General features: G+C 36.2%; 1 protein-coding gene across 4 annotated transcripts in view; it reads left to right on the plus strand.

The window, feature by feature from the left end:
* TRPM7 (transient receptor potential cation channel subfamily M member 7) overlaps window positions 1-16,252 on the plus strand; it is a 122,566-nt gene that overhangs the window by 13,353 nt on the left and 92,961 nt on the right. For all 4 annotated transcript variants that reach the window (XM_011282861.4, XM_019832437.3, XM_045059329.1 and 1 more), the window contains exons 2-3: window positions 7,997-8,076; window positions 14,780-14,818. In XM_011282861.4, coding sequence (XP_011281163.3) covers window positions 7,997-8,076; window positions 14,780-14,818 — 119 coding nt within the window. The remainder of the gene's footprint in view (window positions 1-7,996; window positions 8,077-14,779; window positions 14,819-16,252) is intronic.

Consider the following 16,252-nt stretch of genomic DNA (forward strand, 5'->3'; position numbering starts at 1 on the left):
AACTCTTAATACGAGGATCTATTGGGATTGTAGAACTGGGTAGAAGGGATATTAATGTCCAAGAAACAGTGTAGGAGAATAATTTGAAGGGCTTGGCACATGCTTTTTGGATTGAATGGACTCAGTAGGAACGTGTAAGTCCATATTTTTGTGGGATTCAGAGTATGGCTTGGTATACTATGCCATGTGGGCCAAATATGGCCAAGACCTGTTTTGTATGGCTTTGAGGTAAGAATGGTTCTTACATTAAAAAAAAATTTTTTTTTAATGTTTATTTTTGAGAGACAGAGTGCAAGTGGGGCAGAGAGAGAGGGAGACACAGAATCTGAAGCTGGCTCTAGGCTCTGAGCTATAAGCACCAAGCCTGACACGGGGCTTAAACTCGTGAATGGTGAGATCATGACCTGAGCCCAAGTCAGATGCTTAACTGACTGAGCCACCCAGGGGCCCCAGTTTTTACATTTTTTAAAGTTTAAAAAACAAAACAATATATGACAGAGACAGTATGTGGTCTAAAAGCCTAAAACATTTACCATCACTATTTGCTGATTCCCCATTTAGAGTATAGCCATACTTCTCTAAGTCTGAAATTGAAGGAACATCAGTTTAAGAGAAGAGGTGTTCATTAGGGGCCCAGTAAGTTGCACACGTTTGTTGAAAAATAATGGTAGAAGTGAATTTGAAGAAAAGATGGGAAACCAGGACTATATTAATAATCATTCTGTAGTTTTGTTAAAAAAGGCATCGTGCAGGGAAGCCTAGATGGCTCGTCAGTTAAGCGTCCAACTTCACCTCAGGTCAAGATCTTGAGGTTTGTGAGTTCCAGCCCCGCTTAGGGCTCTCTGCTTACAGCCTGGAGCCTGGAGCCTGCTTTGGATTCTGTGTCTTCTTCTCTCTCTCTGCCCCTCCCCCACTAGTGGTCACTCTCTCTCTCTCTCTCAAAAATAAACATTAAAAAAGTTAAAAAAAAAAAACAGAAACAGAAGGCATCATGCTAAAGTAAAGGATTTGGAAATTGTCTCTTGTATCCATTCCTTTACTAGTCCAGAACCCCATTGCCCCTCCCACAAATACTGGTGGCTCTAGTTTACTTTTATTTGTCTCCCTAATTAATTAATCTTCCTATCCAGAGCTCTGATCATTTCTTAATGTTAAATTCTACTTGGGATTCCTTATTTTCCATATAGAACCATCTCTTAAATAAAAATGTGAAATATTTTTATTAACATTTAGTTAGGAAGGCATAGCTATGAAAAGTATATACCTGTGACTCATTTTTGTGAGTATTTCAATGGGTACATACTCAAAGTTTTGCAAACCAGCATTTAGACTTAACTGGGCCATTAGTTCATTGCTGTAGAGCAGTCCAAATTGTTGGAATCTGCCCCTATCCCAACCCTGTTTGAATAACTATAGCTGAAGTTGCTTTAGGCAGGCTAGGAACAGAATAGGGGGAAAGCTAATACTGGTTAGGAGTAGTTAGTAATTAACAATACCTTTTGGGAGAAGTATGTTAGCCCTTCTGTTCTTCACCGCCCCCCCCCCCCCCCCCCCGCCTCCATGTTCAGAAAATTACCCTTGATCTTAGAGGGCCAAGAAGCAATCCTGTTCAGAAAATTATACACAAAATGATCACCTAGGCATTCCCCTTTTAAAGTAATTAATGTATTTTTACTCAGTGGCTTATTTAAAGCATATCATCAAGTGATCTTGAAATGCTTATCTTAAATTTCTCTTGAAAAGTCAGTAGAGGTTTTGGAGTCAGGGCAAACAATTAGCTGTGTGACTCTGGGCAGTTTCTTAACTTCTGTGTCTAACTAGTTTGTGCATCTATAATGAGGGAATACTAATAGCACCCAATTCATAGGATTACTGTGAGAATAGGATGAGTTAACGCATATAAAACATTTAGAACAGTGCCTGAAAAACGCACTATCTACTAATTAAAGTTACCTCTTGTTATATGCACTTTGGGCAAAGGGTTTACAAAAGATACAATGTCAACTGTGTTTTTAGGCAACATTTTTTATGTGACATATGGGTAAATTTATATGAATTGGGAAACCAAAAATATTGGCTAATAGAGAAGTAAGTCATAGCTTTGGGTTTCCCTTTGTTCAGTGACTCCTGTACTGGGCATTTCCTTTGTGGGGAACCTTGTCATCTATGAAGCTGTTAACAAGAGATACTGGCTTTTGAGGTTTATGAGGCAAGGGCAGATCCTGTACCTGCTCATTGTGTATCTTGTCACCTTGCACTTAAGCTGTCTGTTGCATGTTTGATCCAGAGACTCCCACCAAACAAGAATAGTTGATGCTGCCTTGTTGGTGGTCTGTGACTCCAGTCTTTTTTTTTTTTTTTTTTTTAAGTTTATTTATTTTGAGTGTGAGAGAGCATGAGTGGGGGAGGGGCAGCGAGAGAGGGAGAGAGATTCCCAAGCAGGCTCCATACTGTCAGTGTGGAGCTCCATGTGGGACTTGAACTCACAAACTGTGAGATCATGACCTGAGCTGAAGTCACATGCTCAACCGACTGAGCCACCCAGGCACACCCCCCCCCCCTTTTTTTAATGTTCACTTATTTGGAGAGCGAGTGAGCGCTCATATGTGAGTGGGAGAAGGGCAGAAGGAGAGAACCCTAAGCAGGCCCTGGGCTTATGCAGTACTTAACTTGGGACTTGATCTCACTACCATGACATCATGAACTGAGCCGAAATCTAGAGTCCATCGCTTAACACCCTGAGCCACCCAGGCGCCCCACCCCAATCTATTTTTATAAGAGGCCATGCCAAATGTAGCTATGGGATTATGAGAGTCTTTGGGGGGGTGGTGTCTTTATTTCTGGTTGAGCCTAGAAAGACCCCTGCCCCCATGGGTTTGTACTCCTTTGATCTTCATTTGTTATACAAAATAAATTGTAAACACCACTGTCAGGGATGCCTGGCTGGCTCAGTCAGAAACGCATGTGACTCTTGATCTGGAGTTTGTGAATTGGAGCCCCATGTTGGCTATAGAAATTACTAAAAACAAAGCAAAACACAGCAAAACAACCACTTTGTATTTGAAAACATATGGCTTGAGGTGTTTTATAAACTTGTAACTGTAATAGAAGATCATTGCTGGAATATTTTACCTCTAACTTATTCTGAATTTATTGTCTTTTAATAACTTTTTTCTTTATCTTCATGTTGGGTTTTCAGAATCTGCAAATCGTTTTTCATCAGTTTTGGAAAATTCTTATCATTTCTTTAAACATTGCCTTTGCCCATTCTTTCCCTTTTCTCCTTCTGGAACTCTGATTAAACATACATTTGTTCTCTTCATTCTGTTTTTATATGTTTCTTAACCCTCCCCTGCCTTTCAGGTAGCTTTATTGTGGTATAATGCACATACTCTAAAATTTGCCCTCAGTAAGTATACAAGTTTGATGGCTTTTAGTAAATTTAGTTTTATAACCACCACAATACAGTTTTAGCACACTTCTCTCCTCTCCCAAAGTTTCCTAGTATGTGTTTGCAGTTTATCACTCCTCTTACTCTTAGCCCCAGGCATTTACTAAACTTAACAGTTCCTATGTTTTTGTCTTTTTCTAGAAATTTCATGCAAATGAAGTTACATAATCTTATGTGCCTTTTTTCACTTAGTGTAATGTTTTTGAGGTGTAGCAATGTTGCATGTTATCCTTAGCTTGTCCCTCTTACTAAGTAGTATACTATTATATAGATATTTTATTTTGTTGCCTGTTACGAATATTGCTTCTGTGAACATTCAGATACAAGTCTGTGTGTGGACATGTTTTTCTTTTTCTTGGAAAGATACTTCAGAGTGGAATTGCTGGGTGATAGTAAGTTTATGTTTAAAATGACCAAACTTTCCCATATTATCTGTATCTGAATTATATTAATAAGTGAACAAGCAATAAGCGTATAGCAATAAGTACAATCACTAACCTGCCTTTTCTTTTTTTACAAACCATTTCCAATTTGTCTAAGAGATGCAAACTTTATATATATTTTTAATGTTTATTTTTGAGAGGGGCAGGGGAGGTGCAGAGAGTAAGGGAGACACAGAGTCCAAAGCAGGCTCCAGACTCTGAGCTGTCAGCAGAGCCCGACGTGGGGCTTGAACTCACGAGCCTGTCAGATGCTTAACCAGCTGAGCCACCCAGGCGCCCCTAAGAGATGCAGACTTTAAATAAGCAAATCACAATGTAATTTCAGCACTACTCCTGAATCCTGTGTTTCTTAATAATAGCATAATGAAAATTTCATGAGTTTTAAGCAGCAGGTTAAGTTGGTTTTGGTAGAAGTTCAGCCTCACATCATCATATGTTAGAGTAGCACTACCAAATATTTTTTTTAAGTTACAAGCAGAAATTCCATGAAATGTCTTGTCTTTTCAGTTACATGTGCTCTGCCTTAGTTTCAGTGTATGGTTGTGGAGTGGGAGAAAGGTCCAGATTAGGAATAATATACTTGTAGTTTAAACTGACATGGTCAGATCTTTTGGTTCTCAGGACAGTGCTTTAAATGTGATCCTGGGGATGATGGCCCTATTACTCTGTAGTTCCATAAGACTGTGAGGGATGGTGTTGGAAATTGCATTTTTAAATAGTGTAAGCCTTACTGAGAAAGTGACATTTGCTCAAATACTTGAAGGAGGTGATAGAATCAAAGTAATGAAGCAGGATGCAGAGATGCAAAGCACTAGGACCTTAAAGGCTATTGTAAGGACTTTGGCTTTTATAACACTCTTGAGTAAGACGTGAAGGCATTGGAGAGTCTTGAGAGAGAAGTGACATAATGACATATTTTTAAAAGATTATCTCTCTTGAGGAATAGACTGTAAAGTAGCAAGGGTGATAGAGTGATTTCTGGTAAGCCAGGCAAAAGGTGGTAATGGCTTGGATCAGAATAGTAGCAGTGAAGATGTGAGAAGTGGCTGGATTCTGGATGTGTTTTGAAGGCAACCTGACAGATTTTGCTCCTGGGGTTTTATAGGGGAAGTAGATAAAGAGGAAATCAGGAATGTCACTGAGATTTTTGCCTTAAAAAATAGAACTGGAAGAAAAGAGTTGCCATTTACTGAGATGGGGAAGACTAAGAAATAAGTGTTTCAATGAAAGGTGAGTTCAGTTTAGGCCGTCTTGTTTGTTTGTTTGTTTGTTTGTTTGTTTGTTTGTTTGTTTGTTTGTTTTGAGAGAGCATGCACACAGGGGAGGGCCAGAGACAGAGGTAGAGAGAGAATGCCCAGCAAGTTCCATGCTATCAGCACAGAGCCAGACACGGGGCTTGATCTCATGAACCATGAGATCATGACCTGAGCTGAAACCAAGAGACGGACACTTACCCAACTCAGCCACCCAGATACCCCATCTTAAGTTTGAGATGCCTCTTGGACATCAGAGTAAAGCTGTTGAGTAGGCAGTTGAATATATGAGCATGGAGTTTAGGGAAGGAGCTAGTGTAGAAATATAAATTTGGGAGTCATCTAGTTATTGATAATAAACTGGATGTGAGTGAATATAATTGGGAAAAAGAACTCCAAAGATTGGGGAGATAAAGGGAGGAATCAGCAAAGGAGGTAGAAGGAGTGAGCAGTGAAAATAAGAAAACCAAACTAACTCATGAAGATGTTTTAAGTAGGTGAGAATGATCAGCTTTGTTAAATGCTGCTGATCTATCGGTGAAGATGAGTCCTGAAAATTGATTTTTGGATTTAGAGAAAGAATGGTTGGCTTGAAAGTCTGACTGGAGTGGGGTTTAGAAAGCATGGGAGGAAAAGAAAAGAGGGAAAAACTTTTACCTGTGATCTGTACTGTAGGTGGAGGCAGAAATATGGAGTGTTAACTTGAGGAGAAGGTGGGGTCAAACAAAAGTTTGTTGTGTTTGTTTTTTAAAATGAGAGTTGGTAGCGTGTTGCATGTTGATGGGAATGAGTTAATAAAGGACAAAAAAAATTAATTGGTAGAGAGTGACCTTTACTTCGTGAGGTGTGTGGGACCTAGGATGCAAGAGGAGTGGTTGGACTTAAATAGAAGTAAACATAGTCACAGGAAGGAAAGCAGAATATATGGGCTCATTAGTGGCTAGATGTGATGGAAGTTGTACATGTTCTTGTTGCTTAAATTTGCTCAGTTAAATGGGAAGTGAGGTCATCTTTTGAGATTAAGAATGGGAAAGGAGGGTTAGAGGTTTGAGGAAAGAAGGAAATACTGTGAAATCATACAGGAGAATGAGAAAATGGACCAGAGAAATATTGCGATTATTGGGCATCATTAAGGAGCATTTGAGGTTTGTGGTCAGAGTTTTTTTTTTTTTAACGTTTATTTATTATTGAGAGACAGACACAGAGCATGAGCAGGGGAGGGGTAGAGAGAGGGGAAGACACAGAATCTGAAGTAGGCTCCAGGCTCTGAGCTGTCAGCACAGAGCCCGACGCGGGGCTCGAACTCATGAACTGTGAGATCATGACCTGAGCCGAAGTCAGTTGCCTAACCAACTGAGACACCCAGGTGCCCCTGTGGTCAGGGTTTTAAAGTGAAACTAGAGGTCATTGTTTTGTTTTTGTCTAGTTCTATTATGGAATAGTTATGGAGTAGTTAGGGAATGGTGGAGGGATTATGCTAAGTGAGTTTTAGAATGTAAGATATTTTGCTGATTCAGTGCCCTGACTTCTAGTGGTCATCCTGTGTTTTTTTATAACCAGGAGATTATGGTATAATTTGCTCCTACCTAAGTGAGTATATTTAAATAAAGAACCATTGACCTAGGAGATGGACATTTTGGATGGAGAGACAGAATTTTGGTACCAGAATTAGCATTGGGGGACAGACTAAGTTTTATCGTTACAGTACCTGAAGGATTTGAGAGGAACCTGCAAAACTTCACCCATCATAATTTTGTCTTATATTTCTTCTCCTAGAGGTTTCCTTTTAGAACATGGGCTCTTCCTTTTTGGACTGTCCTGTTAATACTAATATATTACATGGAGGATGGAACCAATGGTCTTTATTATAATGTATAGAGTTTTGTCTGTCCCAGTACATAATGCCTCATCCTTTTGTAATCAGTTGCCAGTAGCAGGATAAGGATCCAGAGTCTAAGGATCCAGGGAGAAGCTTAAGTAGTGATATAAAAAATTAATTTAAAAAAATCGTTTAGGGGTGTGTGGGTGGCTTAATTGGTCAAGCATCTGACTCTTGATTTAGGCTCAGGTCATGATCTCATGGTTTGTGGGATTGAGCCTCCCATTGGGCTCCACGCTGTATGTGGAGTCTGCTTAAGATACTGTCTTTCTTTCCCTCTGCCCCTCTCCCCCACTCATACTCCCTCTTTCTCCAAAATAAAATATCTTTTAAATTTTAAAAATTATTTCAAATTTTACAGTAATTGATGGAATTTTTTAATCTTCCACTGTGATCCTAAATTTGTCTTATTTTCCCTGTTAAATTTTCACTTTATATATTTTGAGATTATTGATTTGGTTATTCAGATTTAAGATTGTTACAGCAATCTGGTGAATCAGACATCTGTAATCATGTAATAACTTGCCCTATCTCTATTGAAGTTTAGTCTCTATTTTTCCTGATATTTTTCTTTTAGGATTTGTTTGATATCTTTTTCTGATGGTCACTTTTAATTGGCTTTTAAATGATCCATTTCCCAGGATCATACTGCCCCCTCTTGAGGTTTTTGGCCCATAGTGGGAATCTCAAACTTGATTTTACTTCTCACATTATATGAAGCAATAGTATCTTCACAGCATGTTGATTTAGTAATCCAAATAACAATGGACTTGAATGGACTCATTCTGATATTTTAGGTATGCTATCTTCAGTAAGCCTTTAGTATATACTTAACGGTAAATATTTACTGGATTGGGGAAAAAATTAAATAGTATGGAATTATTTGTTTTTATGTATTTATCATTACATTATTTTACTGTAGTATTGGTGGGTTAATTTATAAACCATCTTTTAAAACTTTTTGTTTCAGTCCCAGAAATCCTGGATAGAAAGCACTTTGACGAAGAGGGAATGTGTATATATTATACCAAGTTCCAAAGACCCTCACAGGTAAGCATACCTTTGTTTCTTGGGTTCTTCTAGAAATTTAGATGTAAATTATATTGGAGTTTATTTATTAAAAACCAAATTATTTTTAATGCTTATTTATTTTTGAGAGAGAGACAGCGTGAGCAGGGGTGGGGCAGAGAGAGAGGGGGAGACACAGAATCAGAAGTAGGCTCCAGGCTCCAGGCTCTGAGCTGTCAGTACAGATAAAAGCCAAAATTAGTAAAATAGTTATAATTATTGTTAACTTTCGTGCATGCTGTTAATTATTTAAGATTGAGAGAAGGAGATATCCTTAGCACAATATCAGTATTCTGGAGTTCTTATTTTTTGTATTTTTGAGAGATAGAGAGGGGGCTAGTGAGCAAGGCGCAGAGGATCCCATGAGGGGCAGAGAGAGACACAGAGAACTGGGGCTCAGCCAAAGCGGGGCTCATGTTTTACCCAAAGCAGGGCTTGTGCTCACCCAGTGCAGGGCTCAAGCTCACCTGATGTGTGCAACTCTAACTCACAAACGATGAGATCCTGACCTGAGCTGAAGTCACGTGTTTCACAACTGAGCCACACAGGCACCCTGGAGTTCTTAATGATGTTTACTTCTTTAGAGTATTCCCCCATCCCTATACTCCCCCAGATCATACTAGTATGTTACAAAGATAGGGCAATTAAGACTCATTTTTAACTGATTCACTGATAATGAGAACTTAAAAATGTGTATGTATTTATTAAACATCTTTTGAGTACCCAACACTATGGTTCATGCTAAAGAAACCAGTGCAAACCTAATAGTTGCTGTATTTGTTTGCCAAAATGTAGATAGAACTCAGCATCTCCTAGAAAAACTGTTGTCAGAGGTTATAGGCATCTCTAATTGACTTTTTGGTCTTTAAAATGGTTTTGGTAATAGAAAAATTTTAAAGTAAAGATGCTAGTTAAAATTCAAGAAAAAGTTGACCTATTGAGGTATTTACTGAAGTAACATTTTTCATAATTTTTTTTTTGAGGCATAAAAATAGAAAAAAGTTTAAAAGGGCAAATCAAAGATAGAGTTATTTCCTGTCATGCAGAGAGGTTCCTAGCATACAGAGAACCTCTCTTTACAGGCACTTAGGAAAAATTAGTTGAGAAAGAATTTTGAATCTTCTTACCTTTCTCATCTCCTGCCAAATCTTCTTCTCTGCTCAGTTAACTTCTCTGCATCTTTTACTTCCATTTGATATATGACTCTTATCAAAACATAGCCAAATTCAGAACTATAATAAATCAACCTAAAATTTATATGAAACCACAGAAGACCCTATATAGCCAAAGCAATCTTGAGAAAGAAGAACAAAGCTGAAGGTTAGCACAATCCCAGATTTCAAGATATACTACAAAACTATAGTAATCAAGACAGTATGGTACTGGCACAAAAATAGAGGTTAATGGAATAGGATAGAGAGCCCGGAAATAACCCATGCTTATATGGTCAATTAATCTGTGAGAAAGATAGCAAAAATATACAGTGGGGAAAAAAGCCATTTCTTCATCAAATAGTGTTGAGAAAAATGGACAGCTATATGCAAAGAATAAAACTGGACTGCTTTCTTATACCATAAACAAAAATAAACTCAAAATGGATTAAAGACTTAAATGTGAGACCTGAAATCATTAAACTCCTAGAAGAAAATAAGTCATCTCTTGTATATATGCCTTAGCAACATTTTTATGGAAATGTCTCCTCAAGCAAGGGAAACAAAAGCAGTAATAAGCTATTAGGATTATACAAAAATGAAAGGCTTTTCCACATCAAAGGAAGCCATTAATAAAAGGCAACTTACTGAGTGGGAGAAGATATTTGCAAATGATATATCTGGTAAGAGGTTAGTGTCCTAAATGTATAAAGAACGTCTATAACTCAACAGCAAAAAAAAATGGTCTGATTAAAATTAGGCAGAAGACCCAAATAGACATTGTCCCAGAGAAGACATACAGATGGCCAACAGATACATGAAAAGATGCTCAACGTCACTAATCATCAGGGAAATGAAAATCAAAGCCTCAATGGAAAGAAAAAAAAAAAAATCAATGAGCTATCCTCATCTCCTACTAGTCAGAATGGCTAGTATCAGAATGACAAAAAATAAAAAGTGGTGGCAAAGATGTGGAGAAAAGGGAACCATTTTGCACTATTTGTGGGAATGTAATTTGATACAGTGACCATGAAAGTGTGGTGGTCCTCAAAAATTAAAAATAGGAATACCATTTGATCAGGAATTCCACTACTTAGTACCCAAAGAAAACAAAAACACTGATTAAAAAAGATATATGCACTCCTGTATTTCTTGCAGCCTTATTTACAGTAGCCCAGCTGTGGAAGCATCATAAGTGTTCATCAATAGATAAATAAAGAAGATACTGTATGGGTGTGTGGGTGTGTGGTGTGTGTATACACATACAGTGGAATATTACTTAGTCATAAAGAAGAATGGAATCTTGCTATTTGTAACAACATGGATGGACCTTGAGGGTATTATGCTAAGAGAAATAAGTAAGGCAGAGAAAGACAAATACCATATGATTTTACTCATATATGGACTCTGAAAACCAGAACAGATAAAAATAGACTTATAAATACAGAGAACAAATTGGTAGTTTCCAGAGTAGATGGGGTGGAGGGTGAGGGGTGTGGTGGGGAGATGCATGAAATAAATTAATAAAATGAATAAGTCACAGAGATAAAAAAAAAAGTACAGCATAAGGAGTATAGTCAGTAATATTATAATAATGGGACAATTTACTGTGGTATGCATTTTCAGTATAGTTGGTCACTATGTTGTATACCTGAAACTTATATAACAGTGGTATGTCAACTATACATCAATAATAAAACTTTTTAGAAAAATAGGGAAATGGGTAATTTTTTATTAACTGGTGTATTTTAAATTATAGCATCTGTCACTGTTACTGTTCATAGTGGGTATTTAGTAAATATTTGTTGAATGGAATTTCTAAACCTTCTGTTTGTTACATTTCATAAACCTGCTGTTTGAATTCAACATTTCTCTTTGACAGTGAGAAAACTCTATTTTGAATATATGTCTCTCTTAAACAAGTATCTGTTAGAAGAGCCATGTACATGATAAATTTTGAAAACTTTTGAGAATCAGAAAGTTGGTTCAGTACTCAGAGTTTCAGTATGTCAAGGCAGTCATTATTAGTAACATTTTGGTGCATTTACTTTTAATATTTCTTCAGTAGGTTTTGTTCTAAAATACTGCTACATTTAGTCTGTAAAATATGGTATATGCTCTTTAACAAAATGTTATAGTAATATATTTTTTGATATTGCAGATATTTTATAAGAATGGTAATACTAATATTCTGTTAGTGTATATGCCATAATTCGCATACCTGTTGCACTGTTGGGCAGATTTGGGTGGTTTTCAATTCTTAGCCATTATAAAGTAAAATTAGGCCATAATGAAGACCTTAGAGGATAAAACTTTTTTTGCATTTAAGGTTTTTTTTTTTTTTAATTTCTTCTCTTACCACAAATCAGTCAGAATAAACAGGTTTTGTCAATTTTATTTTCCTTTAATTTTTTTAAATCTTTATTTATTTTTGAGAGAGAGACAGAGTGTGAGCAGGGGAGGAGCAGAGAGAGAGAGGGAGACACAGAATCCAAAGCAGGCTCCAGGTCCCAAGCTGTCAGCACAGAGCCCGAAGTGGGGCTTGAACTCACAAACCGTGAGATCGTGACCTGAGCCAAAGTCGGACGCTCAACTGATTGAGCCACCCAGGCACCCCTGTATTTAAGGTTTTTTCCCCCTCTTAGGGTATGTAATGCCAAAAGACTTTCTAAAAGGATTAAAGCAATATATATTATTACCAGTAGTGACAAGAATGCTTACTTTATTAAATATTGATTAGAGTAACATTTTTCATTATTTTCAAGAAAAAGTGTTAAGTAGAAAATAGTGTATGTTTTAAATTTGCTTTTATTTGATTTTTGAGAAAACATTTTTTATCTTTTTATATTCAATTTTTTGTGGGTTCTGTAAATGTCTTTTAGATAATTAAAACATTATTTTTTTTTCTTTTTTGAGAGAGAGAGTATATGCATATGTGCAGGGTAAGGGCAAAGAGAGAGGTGGAGAGAGAATTGCTGACACAGGGCTCTATTTTCATGACCATGAGATCACAACCTGTGCCGAAATCAAGAGTTGGATGCTTAACTGACTAAGCCACTCAGGCACCCCAAAACAGATCATCTTAATGTCTCTTTCAGTCATTATTTTTTGAATCAATTTGAATTTCTTTCTAATTATTATATATGTTTTGTTACAATGTAATACTACATTTCTTAACCAGAGAGCAGAAGTGACATTTCCCAGGTCACATGACTAATAATTCATAAAGGTGGGATTAGAATTTAGATCTCCTTAGTTCAGTGTGTCATTTCAAAGTAAGACATTGTTCTTTCTTTGGGAGGAAATTATGTTTTTGATTTATTAAAAAAGTAGATTATATTATTAATATGGAGTTTATTTCCTATAAATTCATTAATTTCATTTTGCAGTAGAAACAATAAAAGTACTCATTAGGTGTTAAGTCTCATTTTGTTATTAAGTATCTTTGGCTTTAGCCATCCATATGAGGCATAATTTTTAAACAGTGATAGCTGGTCATTTCCTTCTATACTAGTTGAAATTTTGTTTAAGGTTTATTTATTTATTTATTTATTTATTTTTAATTTTTATTTTCGAGAGGGAGAGTGACAGAGCACGAACAGGGGAGGGCAGACAGAAAGGGAGACACAGAATCCGAAGTAGGCTTCAGGCTCCGAGCTTGTCCTTACAGAGCCTAATGCGGAGCTTGAACTCACAAACTGCGAGATCATGACCTGAGCCAAAGTCAGACGCTTAACCGATTGAGCCATCCAGGCACCCCTACACTAGTTGAGTTTTAAAATTAGTTTTTTTATGAATAGGTTTAATTAAAAAAAATTTTTTTTTAATGTTGATTTTTGAGAGAGAGTGAGAGAGAGTGCAAGTGGGGGAGAGGCAGACACAGAATCTGAAGCAGGCTCCAGACTCTGAGCTGTCAGCACAGAGCCTGACATGGGCTCGAACCCATGAACAGTGAGATCATGACCTGAGCCAAAGTCGGATGCTTAACTTACTGAGCCACCCAGTTGTTCATATAAATAGGTTTAATACACGGGTTTATAAGATACCAAAATTTATAAGTGAAAGGCTCCTTTCTACCACTGTGCCTTAACTATAAGTTCCCTTTCCTAAAGAAAACCAATGTTACTAATTCTTGGAATACCTTTCAGAGATAGCCAGATACTGTCTTTGCATGGTCTTTGCATGTCCTAGCCGATGTGTATTTACTTCTTCCTCTCCCCTTTTAATTACATACCATTTAACCCACTGTGTTTATTATCTTGGCAGTAACCACTTTTCTTAATTGTTTCATCCTTTTAAATTATATATCTGGATTATAATTTGTTTTAGTAGTCCCTTGTTAATGAACATTTTAGCTACTCTGTTTTTCTTTTTGCTATTAGAAAAAAAATGCTGTAATGAATGAACAACCTTGTATATTGCTACAAATATTTTTTAGCCTATACTTTTAGTATTGGTATTAGAATTTGAGGAGTTTATATTTTTTTCATTTTGATGGGTATTACCAAATTGCCCTCCATAGAGGTTGTATCAGTTTATACTCCCACCAACATGAGTCTACATATCTCTGTTCTTTCCAAGATACTGTCTTAAAGGTTAAAAAAATCTTTTCTAATCAAATACCTTTTCATATGTGTTTTTACCATGAAGTATCCATATATTTTCCTTTTTTTATGTAGATTTGGTGAAGCTCTTTATATAGTAGGGAAACTAACCTTTTGCCTGCAATTATTTTTTCCTCAGTTTCTTTTTAGACTTTATGAGTGACATATTTTTGCCACATAACAAAGTGTATTTTTATGTAGTTAAATCTATCAGTCTTTTTCTCTTATAGTTTCTGGTTTTTGTCACAACTAATTGTATTTAAAATAATGGAAGCTATTTTAAATATTAGGAGGGTGAGGCGTTGGGTAAAGTAGGTGAAGGGAAGTAAGAGGTACAAACTTAAGTTGTAAAATAAATAATGAGAGGAAAGTACAGCATAAGGAATATAGTTAATAATACTATAATAACATTGTATGGTGGCAGATAGTGACTGTACTTATCTTGGTGAGCACTGACTAATGTATAGAATTGTTGAATCACTATGTTGTATATCTGAAACTAACATTGTATGTCAACTACAATTTAAAAAATGTGGAGGGACGCGTGGGTGGCTCAGTCAGTTGAGCATCTGAGTCTTGATTTCAGTTCGGGTCCTGATCCCAGGGTTGTGGGATTGAGTCCTGCATCGGGCTCCACGCTGAGGGTGGAGCCTGCTTAAGATTCTCTCTCTCCCCCTCTCTGACTCTCTCCCCCACTGGTGCTTTCTCTCTTTCTAAAATTAAAAAAAAAAAAAAAAAGTGGAAACTATGTGAGTTAAGAAAATAGTTATTTGAATATATATATCAAGGTATAAATGACCTATGATATGTACTGAAAAATTAAACTAAGTATGTAATTTTGCTTTGTTTTGTACTATTACATAGATTTTATATAGTTTAAACTATTTTTTTTTAACTTTTAAGAAATAAATAATTTACCTTGTTTTATAGATGCCTTCCAGGATGTCAAATTTGTCAGCAACTTGTCAGGTAAGTTTAATAACATAACTCTGTTGAACAAATTTTGAAAAATAAAATAAATCTATTAAAAGCATCAGTTAGAATAAAAAGGTATAAAACTCACAGATTATTATGTTTGAGGGTTACTTTACTCAGAGTTGGGAGAGAAAGGATAAGGTGTGAAACTCCAATGAAACTACATGAGCAGAGTTCTAAAGCTGGATGTGAATTAGTTGGGTAAAGATTGAGCAAAAGTGATTTAGGCAGAGAGAATAGGATGTGGAAAAGCCTGACAGTGAAAGAGATTATGGTTCTGTCAGGAAACTGCAGAATGTAATATGGATATTGGAAAGATGTGAGCTGGAGAAATAAGTAGGGACCAGATCATTTAAACTATATACTGTGACACATAGTTTTGATTTTGTTTTCTTCTTTTTTTTCTTCTTTGGTAAAAGCAGTTGGCATTTTGAGGAGATTATTGGGAGAAAAAAGTAGTTTGGAAAGTTTTGGAGTAATTTTGGAATAAATCAGAGCTTGAATTAATATAGTGGCTATGATGATGAAGAGAAGTAGACATATTTGAAGGGATGAATGAGATAAGCTCAATATGATTTGATGAATGTGTAGAGAAAGGAAGATTTGAAGATAGTACCTAAATTTCTAACTTACCTAAGTAAATAGTAATCTTGTTCATTAAGATCTGATGAAGGGTTAGAAGAGTAATAATAGAAGGTCTCTGGTAGGTAGGCTAGGAAGAAAAGTACCCAGTGAGTTCATTTTAGATATATTGAGTTGTTTTACCATTTCCAGTCTTATACATTCCTTCCTATATATGTGAGGTTCCATCTGGTATCTTTCCACTCAGACTGAGGAGCTTCCTTTAGTGTTTGATATAATGCAGGTAGTGGAGGTGAATTTTCTCAAACTGGTTTATCTGAAAATGTATTTTCATATTTTTCAGGGTTTTTTTTTTAACTCATTTTTGAAGCATATTTTCTCTAGATGTAGAATGCGGAGTTGACCATTTTCCCATTCCAGCACTTTAAAGATAACGTTATTTTGTCTTCTGGCTTTTGTTTTTGGTGAGACGTCAGTTGTCACTAGTGTAGTTATTCTGTATGTAATGCCATCTTTTTTCCCTCTGCTAGTTTAAAGATTTTTTTTCTGTATCTTTAGTTTCCAGCAGCAGGTATACAATGTGCCTGAGTGGTTCTCTTTGTATATACTCTGCAGTAATATTTGCAAGTTCATATCTATCACTGGATTAGGAAGTTTTTAGTCATTGTTTCTTAAAATATTTTTCTGCCCCATTCTCTCTTTCTTCCCTCTGAGACTCCAGTTATACCTTTGTTAGATTGTATGATATTTTCCATGGGTTACTGAGGCCCTGCTTTTTTTTTTTGTAATTAAAATTTTATTTTAATTAAATAATTAAAATTCATAATTAAAATTATGCTGATTAAA

The sequence above is a fragment of the Felis catus genome, chromosome B3 (assembly GCF_018350175.1).
Source record: "Felis catus isolate Fca126 chromosome B3, F.catus_Fca126_mat1.0, whole genome shotgun sequence".
Classification (NCBI taxonomy): Eukaryota; Metazoa; Chordata; class Mammalia; order Carnivora; family Felidae; genus Felis; species Felis catus.